We start from the raw sequence: 16,175 nt of genomic DNA, 5'->3' as shown, positions 1-16,175 counted from the left end.
CTGGCCTCAAGCAATCCTCCTGCCTTGGCCTGCCAAAGTGCTGGGATTACAGATGTGAGCCACCGCACCTGGCTACTTCACCCTAATCACCTGGCATCGCATGTGTAAAATAAGGGCGTGCTAAAAACACGCTGTTCTTGTCAATACGCTTCAAAATAATGAAAAATGCAGCATCTTAAAATGTTATAAACTCATAAAGATCAGAACAAAAAAATTCTATTCTTTATATTTTTCTCTTCCCCCTCCAAAAACTAATAATTCTTAGTGTCACTGGTAGGTAAACCTGTTTCCTTCAAAACATGAACGCCTATGACAGAGAAATAACAAACGAAGCCATTTCTCTTTGATAGCCTCATCATTCTTGTGCCACATACTCTTAAATATATGAATGCACAAATGGGATATTCAAGGAAAAACTTATTTCCAACATGTGTGCAATAAGAGACATCAGATCAACTGCGCAACTCCCACATTACAATTACGTATAAACTGTTAGAATCTTAATTGCCTTGTGGCTTTGGTGGACACCAGACTTTATTCCCTATGAAGGACGTGGTGCCAATGATTGGATGTGGTTCTATGTTATTTATGTATACTTTTTTAAATAAGTAGAGTAGAACTTAAGAATAAATAAGTCAGTACTGATAGCATTCACGTTGGTCAGGAAACTTCTGACTTTTCTTGCTTGGCTAGAGATGGCATTGATAAATCTCTTGCTGGACTCTGTGAGCTTGATGGACCTTTTAGTTTTCTTCCCATTTTCTGGCCCATCAGCATTTAGTTACCTTTTATCCTCTTCCAAAAAAAAAAATTTGTTTGTTTTTAAATATTCAGCATTAGCAATTTTCTCATAATCATTTTGGTTTACTTTTTAAACAATGACTTTTCTGTTAGCTCATCATAGCCAAAAAAAAGAGATAAAGGAATAACTATGGTCAGGCCAAAATAAAATGAAGATTACTTCCTAATGAATAAAACGTAATTAAGCAGCAAATAGCATTAAATATCTTTTGCTGTAGAGCACATAATACTTAGAAATTTTTCTGGAAAAATGTAGATTAGTATAAACAAATGTTAGCTTCCTTTGTACTATAGTAGTAACTGATTTGCCTTTTTTTGTCAAGTAGCATTTTTATTTTTAGGTCTAAATGAACTACGCTCTTTGAAATTCTTTAGTATTTTCAGTTGCAAGATGTTAGAATTTATTCAAAAGTAGAAATTCACTTTACATGAGATTAAAGTAAAAATCATATACAAACTGCACACTGTGGTCGTAGGAGTCAGCTTCCACAGAGCTGCTAGGCTGGGCCTTTGTGCACACAGACAGTAGACATCCCTTTGTTTTGCCCCTCCTTTTCTTCTTCAGCAGTCATTCAATGACAAGCGTAAAAAGAACCTCTTTTCCCGAAAATTCCCCTTCTACAAGAACAAGGACCAGAGTGAGCAGGAAACAAGTGATGCTGACCGTAAGTATGTGGATCCAGTGGTCAACTGAAAATAAAATGGAGAGGGACCTACTGCCCTGCAGTTGGTTGTTACCATGGAGACAGTTTCAAGAGCTGCAGCAGGTTGCTAATTGTCTTCAAGGGCAACTTAACAGATATAAATTAATTTGTATGCCTATCTTAACTTTTTCTGGCAGCTTAGGAATTCTTAATTTAAAGCAAACGTTATTTTCCAGTTATATGTTTATAATTTGAACATATAAATATGTATAAATCAATACAGTTATTTGAAGGAAAGATTTTTATGAAAAACACTTCACATTCATACATTCAAAGAATATTTTAGAGGAAGAACATGCATACATGAGAAGCTACCTGTTGATTTCTAGGTTTAACATTGTGAGTCTTTGATACTGGATTCTCTGGAATCATTCCATTTTATCCTATTTCTTCGTTATATGTAGACAATCTGGATTTTACTTTTAAAATAGCAAGAAATGGTCTAAAATTTTGCTTCTCGCCCTGAATCAGCCTTCCTGCTAGAACTTTCATTCTTTTGGTAGATTACAGTTAGCAGCTAGCTCATTTCAAAGTTCTAGAAATACGTAAAAATGCTCTGTAAGATAGATGTACCTGTAATGGTCTTGGAACTGTCTCCTACTGTAGCACCAATTTCATGCATTACTGACAACTATTTTCTTTGATTATCTTTTTATTGCTTGCTCTCTGGGGACTACCCTCTACAGGAGATCCCTGACGACATGGGATCAAAAGGCCTGAGTAAGTGATCAAAATACTCCCAAGTTATTTTTTAACCTCCATCTACAGACCTACCTTATTCAGATACGTTTGGAGATTCATGGTAGTGCCTTTCTGGCATAAGGAGGTGTATGATTTAGATTGCTTTTAGAATTTGCATGTTTATCACATGCTTGGGACTTTTATTTCTGTAATACATAACTTTTTGTTTTTATTTTTGTTTTTCACATGTCATTTGAAAAATGCTCATAACTATATTTTCCTTTTTGTAATTTTTATGACAGTTACTTTTGCTAGGAACTTTTAAAATATAAAAACTTTTAAGATTTTGTTAAGTGTACCCTCATTATTAGAATGTAGAAATATGCTTCCTTGGAGTTTTATGTTCCCCCTTTTTTTATGTTAAAATAATCTAAAATTATTTTGATTATGTGTTAGTAAAGCATTGCTATAATATAAAAACATAAAACACAATAGAATACTATGCAAGTAGCAGTTTATTGAGGGGATAAGTTGTGTATCTCTTTTTTTTTTTTTTTTTTTTTTTTTTTTTTTTTTTTTTTTTTTTTTTTGAGAAAGTTGTAAGTTACCACCGGAGTATAAGAACTATTTTGTTTTTCCTTTAGCTAAGATGTTGCCTTTGTTTTTGGTTTTTGTTGCTGCTGTTCTTGTTTAATTTTCTAGCTAGTTACTTAATCTTCATGTAAAGCTTCACACAGGTTCTAGTATGTAGAAGTCATTCAATAAATGTTGGAATGAATGAATGAAGCAAGAAGCCATTTTAGCAAATAAAATTTTTAATTTGCGCGTGTTTTCAAATTGCTTAACTATGAAAATTTACCAAACATTACTGAGTAACTTGAGGTTACAGTGACTCATAGAAGTAATCTTTTAATCTCTTGTTTTCTAAATGGTTCTTTCTATTTAGATTATTAAACATTTTGAAACTTCTTTGTTAATTCATTGATCATTAAGCATATAGCCAATATCTTCTAACTTTCTAAGACCTACATTAATAAGCATTAAATTTTACATGAGGCATTTTTCCGATTTATGCTAAGTTTATACTGGAATTTTAATCTAAACTGTAGGTACTTTTATTTCAACCTTAGTGATTAAAGTTTGTATTAGATTGAGGACAGTATGTTTATGTACAACTCTTTCTGTTAGACACACTTTGTTATTTTTGCGTGTGCCTTTATAGGATTTAGTAAGGGCCACAGATTTCCTATCAGTAGTGGCACGCATTGTTTAATCTCTTACATTTGGGGAAAATTATCAATGAAAACCTCTAAAACTGGAAGATACTACCACAGTTTATGTATGCTATAGAATTTATTTTGAGATTGATAACATACTTTAGAGGTGGTATGAATCAACAAATGGACCCATAGATTTTTCTTATCTGTTAAGTGAACAGAGACATAGGAAACTCTTAGAAAAAGAAACTAAATGAAGAATTTGGTTCCCCTATTGATGTTACAATAGATGATAATTATACTTTGACCCTGTATCTCTGGTTCTAATTGAAGATCGGGACTTTGGAAGAGAAATACTGTGAAAAATAGTAACTGATTATCAGACAATGTTATTCAGAAAAATATTTTATTTTCTGGAGAGTGACCTAAGATCCCTTGAATAATAGATTTCTGTGCTTCATCTCACAGGAATTAAAAGAATTTATTCACCTGGTAACTTGATCATCAGATCAAGATTTTATTCAGAAAATGTTGGAGAAGACAGAAAAATATCAGTAAAATTCTAAAACTGGATATGATGGAGGTTATCACATAAAATAGATGACATAAGGCAGTTGACAAGGTGCCCATGATTATATAGTAGTAAATACTGGGAAGAAGGATGTGTTCAAGGACATTACGTGAGGCCTCAGTTGCTTATATTCTAAAGTTAAGAATATAGGGCATAAACTAAGCAAAATCTTGAGAGACTTTAATATAAGAAAATAAGTGCAACTTAATATAGGTAGTCATCAGGCCTTACTGGAACAAAACTCAACCCCAAGCAGAGGTTAAGTTACTCCAGAGAACCCAACCTGTTGAAGAGACATGGAATAACACTGGAATATCAAGAAAAAAATGTGTATCTGCTGTAAATTCATACAACCTATGAAAAATGGAGTATTTAATTGAAGAGCAGAGAAATAGAAGTGATACCATAGAATGCTTTGTATAGACATGAATTCATTTGTTCTTTATTCTGAGAAGAAGAGAGTCAGGTAAATTATATATTTGCCCTGTTGACAGTAGCAAAAACAGAGAAATTGTTTTATCAAACCTAATTTTGCTAAACAGAACTAATGAGAGTACAATGGAAGTTTGGGAGAATGCAACTAAATCATCATTTGTGAAAAGCTAGAAATAAAAGCCTGTGCAGCTTTTATGCTTTAAGGAGGTAATTTTGAAAAAGCTCAAGGGACTAGAACTAGGTAAGATTCCTTTAACAGAGACTGAAAGGAAACGTAACTCAATAAAGATACATAAGGTACTCAGAAGTAAAATTATGACGTAAGATTTGAGACAAGGTTTGTTTGTTCTTATTACATGTAGCCTTTCCATTTTTACAACTTTCCATTTTGTACAACACCTCAAAAATTTCCTCAGACACAGAGGTTTCCTGCTACATATGTCTTTGCTTTCTTCTCATTTTAAAGACGTACACATAGTTGTGCAGAGCTTGTAAATGCCAAAAACAGACTTATCTTCATTTGCATTACGAACAAGATGTAAGAGTAGTATCATTGCTTCAGATTGATGATGTAGTAGTAGAGGAGAGCCAGAAGAGAAACATGATATACTCTGTCAGGAAGAAACGTTTGAGTACAATGATAAAACTTGGTTAGAGAGATTTGAAATAGATCTGTTGATCAAACATCACAATCAGGCTGGGCGTGGTGGCTCACGCCTGTAATCCCAGCACTTTGGGAGGCTGAGGCCAGCAGATCACCTGAGGTCAGGAATTCGAGACCAGCCTGGCCAACGTGGCAAAACCCCGTCTCTACTAAAAGTACAAAAATTGCCAGGCATGGTGGTGCACACCTGTAATCCAAGCTACTCAGGAGGCTGAGGCAGGAGAACCACTTGAACCTGGGAGGTAAAGGTTGCAGTAAGCTGAGATCACGCCACTGCTCTCCAGCCTGGGTGACATAGCAAGACTCCGTCTTAAAAAAGAAAAAAAAAAAAAAAAAAAAAGCTATCAAAAACAAAATAAAAATAAAAATTTGAAGAATGTGTTTGTACCATGTATGCCACAGGGATAATATCTTTACACTATTTAACAGGTAATAAGAAACAAGCTAACTCTCCATTAGAAAGCTGGACAAGAGTGCTCAAAAGATAAGCAGATGAAATAAGCATGTAAAAAATGTTTAATTGCCTAGTAGTGATAAGCAAAATGATGTTTTACCTGTCACTTTGCAGACTTTTGTTTAAAAGCAAAACCCGTGACGAAGAGAGTTCTGCTAAATTCCTGCTTTTAATGTATTACAATTAGGAGTGTAAACTGGCACAGCCTTTGTGAAAAAGCACATCTTTTGACCCACTAAATACTCTTCAAAGAATTTATCCTAAGGATGTAATTAGAGATAGAGATAAAGCCTTGTATATTAGAATGCTTATTATAGTATTATTTAGTAATAACAGCAAAAATAAAAAATTAAAACCATGGCAAAATGCCTTGCAATTAGGAAGTGCTGATCAAGTATGATTTATCCATACTATGTAATATTACATAACCATCAAAAATCATATTTAGAGATAATGACATGGGGAAATGCTCACTATATATGAAAAAAGTAAAATATGAAACTACATATATTGTCTCAGTCTTATAAATAAACGTATGTTTGGAGCTATTTTAAATAGTGTTACTTTGAACATTCTTACCCATGTCTTGTGGTAAGCATATATATGCCTTTCTGTTGGGGAAATAGCTAGGAAAGGAATTGCTGGATCATATAGATACACTTTTGTCCAGCCTTAGTAGATATTGCCACATAGTTTTCCCAAGTAGTTTTCTCAGTTGGCCCGTTCCTAGTATATGAACCCCCGTTGCTGCATATCGTTGTCGATGCTTGACATGTCTGTTTTGTGTTTTCACTTTAGCCATTCTGGTGGATGGTAGAGACACCCTTTGTGGTTTTAATTTGCGTTTCCCTGACAAGTAATTAACTTGAACACTTTTCTGTATGTTTATTGGTAATTTGACTATCTTCTTCTGTAAAATGGTTTTACGAGGAACATTTTCAATTATCAAAAGAAAAACATTTGATTTTTCTAGTAACATTCCAAATGATGATGATGATGCTATTCTAAGGACCATACTTTGAGTAGTGAGGTTTTATTGTAGAAGAGCTAATAAGTAGAATGATATTTGAAAGAACTTGCAGAGTTTGATTGTTGTATAGCTTTTGGCAATCTTAGAGGGTTTAAGGTGAGTAGAAGAAATCCCAAAAAAACAGATAGTGAAGAGATTTTGGTAACTTAAACTTTTTATTATATAAATATCAGATACATTCAATAGTAGAAGAGTAGTAAAAATAAACCCTGCAAGTATTTGTTTATCCAGCTTTCATAATTGTCAACTGAAAATTTACCAATTCTGTTTCTTCTGTACTCCCACTTATACTCCCCTTTGCAATAACTAATTTTTCTTTAGTTTACAAACTAGAGATGGCAGAGGGTGATACCAATGCTAATATAAACAGAATAACTCTTTTTTTTAATGTGGCGTGTTTCTGGGAATGAAATTTAAGGAAATAGGACAAAAAGTTTAAAGGTATATATAAATGAAGACATTCATAATTGTTGATACTTGTGAAAAACAGTTTAAAGCAATTAAAAATACCTAAATAATAAATAGCAAGGTAAATAATTTATCAATCTAATAGAATATTATACACCAATTTTAAAGTATTGCTATCAAGCCCATGTGGTGAATGGAAAGAAATATTTTAATATAAGCTTTAAAAAAACCTACCATTTGACCAGGTGCGGTGGCTCAAGCCTGTAATCCCAGCACTTTGGGAGGCCGAGGCAGGTGGATCTCCTGAGATCAGGAGTTCAAGACCAGCCTAACCAACATGGCAAAACCTGGTCTCTACTAAAAATACAAAAATTTGGGTGTGGTGGTGCACACCTGTAATCCCAGCTACTCAGGAGGCTGAGGCAGGAGAATAGCTTGAACCTGGGAGGCGGAGGTTGTAGAGAGCCGAGATCTTGCCACTGAACTCCAGCCTGGGGAACAGAGCAAGACTCCAAAGAAAAACCTACCATTTTACATGTGCTTACATATATTAGTGAATTCTTCTTGCAATTTTTAAAGTCTCTGCTTTATTTAAAATGTATTGTAATCATGATTAAGAAAGTTATATCTTGTCTTTGAAAGTTAAAATAACAGACTTATTTTTCATTATGATAGCAGTTCAAAAATCTTATTTAATTTGAAATCTTAAGTTCAACCATTCACTGTACGTTTTAATAGTGATACTTGATTTTAGGAGACTCTGTGAGTGGTATGGTATAGCAGATACTTATCTTCAAACTTTTTTCTTTTTTGTTTTTGTTTCTTAGGGACAGGATCTCACACTGTCACCCACGCTGGAGTGCGGTGGTATATTCATAGCTCACTGCAGCCTGGAACCCTTTGGCTTGAGCGGTCTTCCCACCTCAACCTCTTGAATAGCTAGAATTACAGACATGTACCACCAAGCCCAGCATTTTTTTTTTTTTTTTTTTTTTTTTCCAGACAGTGTCTCTCCATGTTACCCAAGCTGATCTCGAACTCCTGGTCTTAAGTGATCCTCCTGCCTCACCTTCGCAAAGTGCTGGGATTACAGGCATGTGCCACCATGCCCAGCCTCAAACTTTTTTTTACCTTAAAAAATTTTATTTCCACCCAGGCGCAGTGGCTCATGCCTGTAATCTCAGCACTTTGGGAGGCCAAGGCAGACGGATCGCTTGATCTCAGGAGTTCAGTATCAGCCTGGCCAACATGGTGAAACCAGTCTCTACTAAAAATAGAGCAATTAGCTGGGCCTGGTGCTATACACCTGTAGTGCCAGGTACTCGGGTGTCTGAGACACAAGAATTGAATTGCTTAAACCTAGGAGGCAGAGGTTGCAGTGAGCTGAGATCGTGCCACTGCACTCCAACCTGGGCAACAAAGGGAGACTGTCTCAAAAAAAGAAAAAAGAAAAAAATTTCCAGCTGGGTGTGGTGGTTCACACCTGTAATCTCAGCACTTTGGGAAGCTGAAATGGGAGGATCCCTTGAGGCCTGGAGTTTGAGATCAGTCTGGGCAACATGGTTGAGACTTGTCTCTTTTATTAAAAAAACAAAATTTTAGCAGAGCATAGTGGTACATACCTGAAGTCCCAGCCACTCTGGTCTAAGATGGGAAGATCACAGAAGCCCAGGAGAGGAGATGGAGGCTGCAGTGAGCTATAGTGCAGTGGTATACTGCACTCCTACCTGAGCAACAGAGTGAGGCCCTGTCCCTTTAATTTAAAAAAAAAAAAAGTTAAAATAAAAATGTCGGTTTCCCTGTCTCGTTGAAAGTTTTATTTTTATTTTTTAGAAATAAATGTATTAGTCTTTGTTTAATGCAAGGGGGATATTTATTGGGAGAATATTTGAGATTACATTTACATGGATGAGAAGCGTGCCTATTGTTTACTAAGCAATGAAGTCGTGAAACGGAGTCACTTTTAAGGAGGGGAATTAGTTGGTTTTAAAATGCAGTGTTGGCCGGGCACGGTGGCTCAAGCCTGTAATCCCAGCACTTTGGGAGGCCGAGACGGGCGGATCACGAGGTCAGGAGATCGAGACCATCCTGGCTAACATGGTGAAACTCCGTCTCTACTAAAAATACAAAAAACTAGCCGGGCGAGGTGGCGGGCGCCTGTAGTCCCAGCTACTCAGGAGGCTGAGGCAGGAGAATGGCGTGAACCCGGGAGGCGGAGCTTGCAGTGAGCTGAGATCCGGCCACTGCACTCCAGCCTGGGCGACAGAGCGAGACTCCGCCTCAAAAAAAAAAAAAAAAAATGCAGTGCCACCATTGGTGCATTCCCTTCCAGCTGAGACATCTGAATTTATAACTTCTAAAATCCTTTATCTGTATGATCTCAGAAACATGGATTTTCATCTTCAGAAACACGAGCGAAGCTGGACTGAAAATAAGATGATCTCTTTATTTTTAATTACAAAGACATCCCTTCATTAAAATGGGCATCTATTTGCTTAGTGTGTCCCCTTTGCCAGTTACTGCCGGTTCAGAAACTGAGATAGTGCCAACAGTATTTTCTCCATTGGGTTCTATGTCTACATTTGGACTAATTCAGGATCACTTTGCCCTTTTTGTCATATTCTAGTTGCTATTTATAATAGATTTGTTCAGAAACTGTGTTGTACAAAAATAAGGCATTGTCCTTAATTACAGGTGTTTTCCTTTGCTAATATTTATTATTTGAAAAAAATAGTATTTTTAAAGAAAATGAAAAACACTTTTAAAAAATTATTTTGTTATATATGGCTTATATCGCAACATTTTATTTTGATTATTTGCTTTTTAAACTCATGACACTGTTTTCTTTACTTTTTTTCATTGTCCTGCAATTTCAGAGCATGTAACTTCTAATGCCAGCGATAGTGAAAGTAGTTACCGTAAGTGTCTTAAGTTACTTGTTCTTTTGTAATCTTGTGTAATCCGTCCTCCGCGGGGGTGGAGGGATTCTTAGTGATACGTTCTAAAAACTTAGAGTTATGTGATCGTTATTTTAAAATCGGGGAGAGACAAGTAAAATTCTGTACTTGAAAAATAAAATCATACTATATATGTAGAGGTTAATTTATAAAATTTTAATAAAATACTAAAAACAGTTTAGTAATTATTTGTGTACATGATACATATGTATATGTATTTTTTATAAGAAGCAAATAGTTAAATGAGGGAAAACTTGTATTTTGACATTCTGTTTAATAATTCTGTTTTTGGCCGGGCGCCGTGGCTGAAGCCTGTAATCCCAGCACTTTGGGAGGCCGAGACGGGCGGATCACGAGGTCAGGAGATCGAGACCATCCTGGCTAACACGGTGAAACCCCGTCTCTACTAAAAAATACAAAAATCTAGCCGGGCGAGGTGGTGGGTGCCTGTAGTCCCAGCTACTCGGGAGGCTGAGGCAGGAGAATGGCGTGAACCCGGGAGGCGGAGCTTGCAGTGAGCTGAGATCTGGCCACAGCACTCCAGCCCGGGCGACAGAGCGAGACTCCGTCTCAATAATAATAATAATAATAATAATAATAATAATTCTGTTTTTAACATGAGCACTAAAACAGTATTTTTCAGTAATGCTAAATTATCATTAGCTTTATTTCCTTTTTTATTCTTTGTCACCAATACTGATCTGGGTCACGTTATTGTTTATCATCAGCACTTGGTGAACAGAAGAAATAAGGAAACATTTTCAGTGATCGCCCGAAAAATAATACTAATTTCTCTTTTGCTGTTTTATATTACATTCTTGGTTTTATTAAGTGAACTGCACAACCATGTGATGTTTTAAACAGACTTGGGGCATGGGAGAAGGGGGAGGGTACATAATATCAGTTGTAACACCTTAAAAATTAAAATTACTTTTCTAACTTTCTTTTTTTACTGCTGTCTAATATGAAAGTAATCTTGATTACAGATGAGTATGGCTGCTCAAAAGGTCCATCCTGTTAATATCAGTCCCTAATACTTTTTCATGTTGACAGTATATACTTTTAACCGTCATTCATTTGGTTGATTATTTTTCTACATAGTAGTTACTTAATGATTTTTTTTGGTGTGGAAATGATTTCCTGTATTTCAGCATTTTATTGCTTATAACCAGAACCCACTATAGGGTAGCTGAGTGGCTTTCTAGGCTAAAAAGAGGTAATGAAAGTATATACTGTCTGTCTTACCATTTGCATGAATTATTAATGTGTGAAATATTCAAATTGCATGTGTTTGCTAGTATGTAAGGCATGTTTTACATCCAGTACTTTAAAAAAACAGCTTATAAAATATCAGTTTTATATGCTTTGATAATAAAATTGAAAACAAATAAATACACACTTTTAAAGCAGAAAAGAATGTTTATGCTCATGTATGGATTTAAAAGACCTACAGGTACATACATATAATATAAACCAATCGCAAAATTCGTGGTAAAATTGTTATAGGATCTTGATAATTAAAGAGAAAATCTTCAAATACATTATCCAATATTGATTGCTTTCATTGAACCACTTGAGTTAACACAGTCTTTTCTAATTTTCACTGTGGGGTGAGGGGGGTATGTGTTATTTTAAAACTAGAGTTTTTGGCCAGGTGTGGTGGTTCATGCCTATAATCCCAGCACTTTGGGAGGCCAAGGCGGGCAGATCACCTGAGGTCGGGAGTTCGAGACCAGCCTGACTAACACAGAGAAACCCCATCTCTACTAAAAATACAAAATTAGCTGGGCATGATGGCGCACTGCCTGTAATCCCAGCTACTCGGGAGGCTGAGGCAGGAGAACCGCTTGAACCCAGGAGGTAGAGGTTGCAGTGAGCTGAGACCATGCCATTGCACACCAGCCTGGCAACGAGCAAAACTCCATCTCAAAAAAAAAAACAACAACAACTCTTAGAGTTTTTAACTCTTTTTATTTCTTTACACTGGATTCAGATATCATTTGTAGACTCTTTCATTTAGAATATTTCTTAAGCTCTGAACCTTTAATTTAACCTTTAGAAGCTTTAACTTCTTGTGCTTTTAAGGTCAAAGCGAATTACTATCACTGTGGTTTATTTTATTGGAAGGATTTAGTTTTATCTAAAGCTCTTTTTGACTCACATTAAATTTATTATTTTTTACAAAGTTGAGTTAGTGAATTTTTTCATCAGTGAAATAGTAACAATAGTTTCACCTTTGCATTTATAATTTTTAATTTTACGATGTAATTATTTTAAAAATAAAATATACTGTATTCAATATTATAGTTGGTAGAACTAAAAAAGTAGCATGTTTTTAATAGTAACAAGTTACCTAATATGTATACAGATGATAGATAGATAGATAGACTGCTCATTAAAGCATTAATCTTTAACAGATTTAATATTTCTTAGATTCTAAGTAAACAGCATCACAAATGAAGATTTTTAGATTTGATTATCTATAAAATATAATATTGATTAAATAGCCCATTTGTATTTTGTTTTACATTTAGCAAACTCACTTTTATGACTTTATAATTTGCCACTTTTTTTTTTTTTTTTTTTTTTTTTTTTTTTTTACTAAATCTTGCCATAAAGTACCTTTCCATATCTTTGCCATTTTCTCGGGAAAGTTGTAGTAATGTATAACGTTGTTCATGAAGAATTAGATGAGCATCAATTATCTTGACACATTTTTCATCTGTGCCTTCACTTTCTAATAGGTGGTCAAGAAGAGTACGTCTTATCTTATGAACCAGTGAACCAACAAGAAGGTTTGTGAAGACTATTGATGTTTATAATCTTCTAGAAGAATATACTTTTTAATTTGGGAGAAAAAAGTCTAATACCCCCAAAAAATGTTATATTAGAATTTTTTTTACTACATTTATATGCAGAAATTTACTACATGTGTTTATGAAACATAGGTTACTACACAGTATATTAGAATCTAGTCATTTCATATTGACTTTTATATTTGTGTTGTATTTCCTAAGCAACTTCGTTCCAGTGTTCTTGTTAGCATCACTATCTTCCAAATAACCCTTTTTTGAAAATCTTGGAAGCATCTTTGAGCCTTCTCCGTTCCTCCTCCTCCTCATCCAGTTAGGTTCTGGGCACTGTTTATTCTACTTCTTTCTTATTTATGACCTTCTTTTCATCCCTTCTCTCACAGTGTTAGTTCTCAGTCTCACTACCAATCTCCATTCTTCCAGCATGATCCCATACAACCCAGAGTTTATACTTCTGTTAGATCATCTTTTTAGAACACTACTACTGGGATTATATCACTTCCCACATCCAATTTCTTTTCTGCCCTTCTTTGCTCTGCTTCCTCACAATTTCTACTTCAAAGCCATCTGTATAACACTATACTTTATGCTTTGATTTGCAATGTAAAGAAACATTATCTGCTAACATACCAAATTTAACTTGGTTGATTTATCAATATGACTTCTAACAGAAGACTGAGTAGAGTTTAAGATCTTAGTCAAGATTATAAAAGAGCAAGTTATGCATCTTTGGTTGATGGTTGAGTGAGATGGAGAAAGAGGAAAAAAATTGTTTAAAACAGTTAAGGGCATTTTTGTTCTCTAGTGAAATAAAATACATTGATATTTGTTGACTGTTTATTCCTTTTAACGTGCAGTTTATCTTTATAGTTAATTACACTCGGCCAGTGATCATACTGGGACCCATGAAAGACCGGATCAATGACGACTTGATCTCAGAGTTTCCCGACAAATTTGGATCCTGTGTCCCTCGTGAGTAAACCAGACAAAAACATGTCATTGTTACTCTTAACAGTGCCTGTCACTGTGTGTGGGAAACACAGGTGGAACCATTTTTTCACAGTTTGTGCCTATTTTATCAGTTCCTCTTCCATCCTCCATATTATTGTCCTTTCTCAGAGTTGAATTAATCTGTTGAACTTGACAAAATAATGATGTAAGTAGAAAATGGATTTATTGTGGGTTTTTTTTTAATATTAAACACTTCCCCAAGTTTTTTTCTGTTAAAGATACAACTAGACCAAAACGAGATTATGAGGTAGACGGAAGAGATTATCATTTTGTGACTTCAAGAGAGCAGATGGAAAAAGATATCCAGGAACATAAATTCATTGAAGCTGGCCAGTATAACAATCATCTATATGGAACAAGTGTTCAGTCTGTGCGAGAAGTAGCAGAAAAGGTAAGCATCAGACTAATCCCAGAATATAGCTTCTAATCAGATATGCCTTTGACAGTATGAAAGAGTGATAGGATAGATACAGCATTAATTAGTTTTATTAACGTAATGAATTTGCTTACCTACATAATTAATTTTTGGTGGCTCAGGAAAGTGCATACAAGATAAAACAGGTAAATAAGGTAGACAAAGAAAGTGAAAATAGAAATGGTAACATGAATGTAAGAGGAGAAGTTATTTTAAGGTCATTTGCTAGAGATAGACCTTTTGTTTAACCCTAGCCCTCCAGCATATATTATAAGGAGATAAGGGCCAGGTATGGCAGCACACCCTTATAGTCCTAGCTACTGAGAAGGCTGAGTTGAGAAGATCATTTAAGCCTGGGAATTTGAGGCTGCAGCGAGCTATGATCATGCCACTGAATTCCAGCCTGGGCAACAGAACAAGACCCTGGCTCTTAAAAAAAAAAAAAAAAGAAAGAAAAGAAAAAGTTCAATAAATCTAACCACTTAAAATTTTTAAAAACTTTTTTTATGGCTAAAGAACTTTTCCAAAAACTGTTAGAAAACACCATTAACAATGTCAAAAGACAACTGACAGAAAAAATTTGCAAGAAGAAAAGCGCTAATATTCCCAATATATAAAGAACTCATAAAAACAGGGAATAGAGACCAGAAACCCAATAGGAAAAAAAAAATGGACAAAAGATGAGAATACATAGTTCACACAAAAATAAGATATAAAAATGGCCTTTGTACATAGGAAATGATGTCCAGCCATTTCAAATGAATAACTACATTGAAGAGGGGAGAAGGGAGAAGTCTTAATCCCAGAGATTCTTTAACACAAGCTGAAGACAGAAAGATCTGTAAACAAAATAAAATTCAATTAGTAGGTTTGTTGGGTGGAGTGTATGGTCTTACAGTTCTGAAACTAATATATATTCTAGGGTTGAGCAAATAAACTAATATAATGACAGTAGTGGGAGTGAGGTTTGGCTGTCAGAAAAAGGGAGAGGATAAAATGAACTCTGTGATAATTGGATTGGAGATATTAGATAATTAGAGCTATGAATATGAACCCATGAATTGTAATAGAGTAGATATAGAAAGATGTGTATTTATATATACACACACGTATGCTTATTTGCTCTATCCACTAAGAAGAACTAAAAATAACCCTGAATAAGCCATGAGAATATCTGGTGCCCAGGTCTTGGCTTCTAAATATAATTCGTTAATTGAAAGATCCAAGACTCCTTAGAGAAATGGCTGATTCTGGGGCCAGGACTGGAAAAGTGCAGGATGAGCCTGTAACATTTTTGCTGCCAGAAAAACAAGGAAGTACTCCATGAGTGATGAGGGTGTGTAAAAAGGCAAGGAACCAAGCTGTGGGGTCCCCCACTGGCCAAGTCTGAGATAATTTGAATATCAAGATAAATGATAATCACAGATTATAATATATAGAGTAAAATTAAAATCCTAGACTCCATAATGAAGTAAACACAGATGGCCTCCAACTTAGAATGGTTCAACTTTACAGAGGTGCAAAAGTGATGCATATTCAGTAGCAGCCATACTTCAAGTACCCATACAGCCATTCCGTTTTTCACTTGTAGTACAGGACTCAATGAATTACATGAAAAATTCAACACTTAATTATAAAACAGGTATGTTGGATGATTTTGTCTGACTGTAGAGTAAGTGTTCTGAGCACATTTAAGGTAATCTAGGCTAAGCTATAATATTCAGTAGGGTAGGTATATTAAACGCATTTTCAATTTATAGTATTTTCAACTTGTGATGGGTTTATTGGGACGTAACTCCCATCATAAGTCAAGGAGCATCTGTATATGAGTAAATAAGTGGATAGAAGGGAACACTTTGGACTGTCTACTAATCAAGGTAGAAGAAATGATTAGAAAATCTTTTGAGAACTGCATGGTAATAATTGTTTCAGGCAAAAACCATCAGTGTATTCTAAAATTAGTGAACATTTGATGAAAAACGGGATATCTATATAGTCTCAAAGTGTCCTCCCT

The 16,175-nt window shown here is 35.0% G+C and overlaps 1 protein-coding gene across 15 annotated transcripts in view; it reads left to right on the top strand.

Moving 5' to 3' along the window:
- Positions 1 to 16,175, top strand: part of DLG1 (discs large MAGUK scaffold protein 1) — a 274,249-nt gene that overhangs the window by 239,948 nt on the left and 18,126 nt on the right. For 6 of the 15 annotated variants that reach the window (XM_030936950.1, XM_010381162.2, XM_030936945.1 and 3 more), the window contains 5 exons: positions 2,192 to 2,225; positions 9,842 to 9,883; positions 12,667 to 12,717; positions 13,606 to 13,707; positions 13,965 to 14,137. In XM_030936950.1, the coding sequence (XP_030792810.1) occupies positions 2,192 to 2,225; positions 9,842 to 9,883; positions 12,667 to 12,717; positions 13,606 to 13,707; positions 13,965 to 14,137 (402 nt within the window). Of the gene's footprint in view, positions 1 to 1,366; positions 1,467 to 2,191; positions 2,226 to 9,841; positions 9,884 to 12,666; positions 12,718 to 13,605; positions 13,708 to 13,964; positions 14,138 to 16,175 lie in introns of all 15 variants that reach the window. The other 9 variants (XM_030936930.1, XM_010381157.2, XM_010381163.2 and 6 more) reach the window with 2 other exon arrangements.

The sequence above is a fragment of the Rhinopithecus roxellana genome, chromosome 1, assembly GCF_007565055.1.
Source record: "Rhinopithecus roxellana isolate Shanxi Qingling chromosome 1, ASM756505v1, whole genome shotgun sequence".
Classification (NCBI taxonomy): domain Eukaryota; kingdom Metazoa; phylum Chordata; class Mammalia; order Primates; family Cercopithecidae; genus Rhinopithecus; species Rhinopithecus roxellana.
The sequence above is the reverse complement of the archived record's forward strand: the minus strand, read 5'-3'. Positions and strand labels throughout refer to the sequence as shown.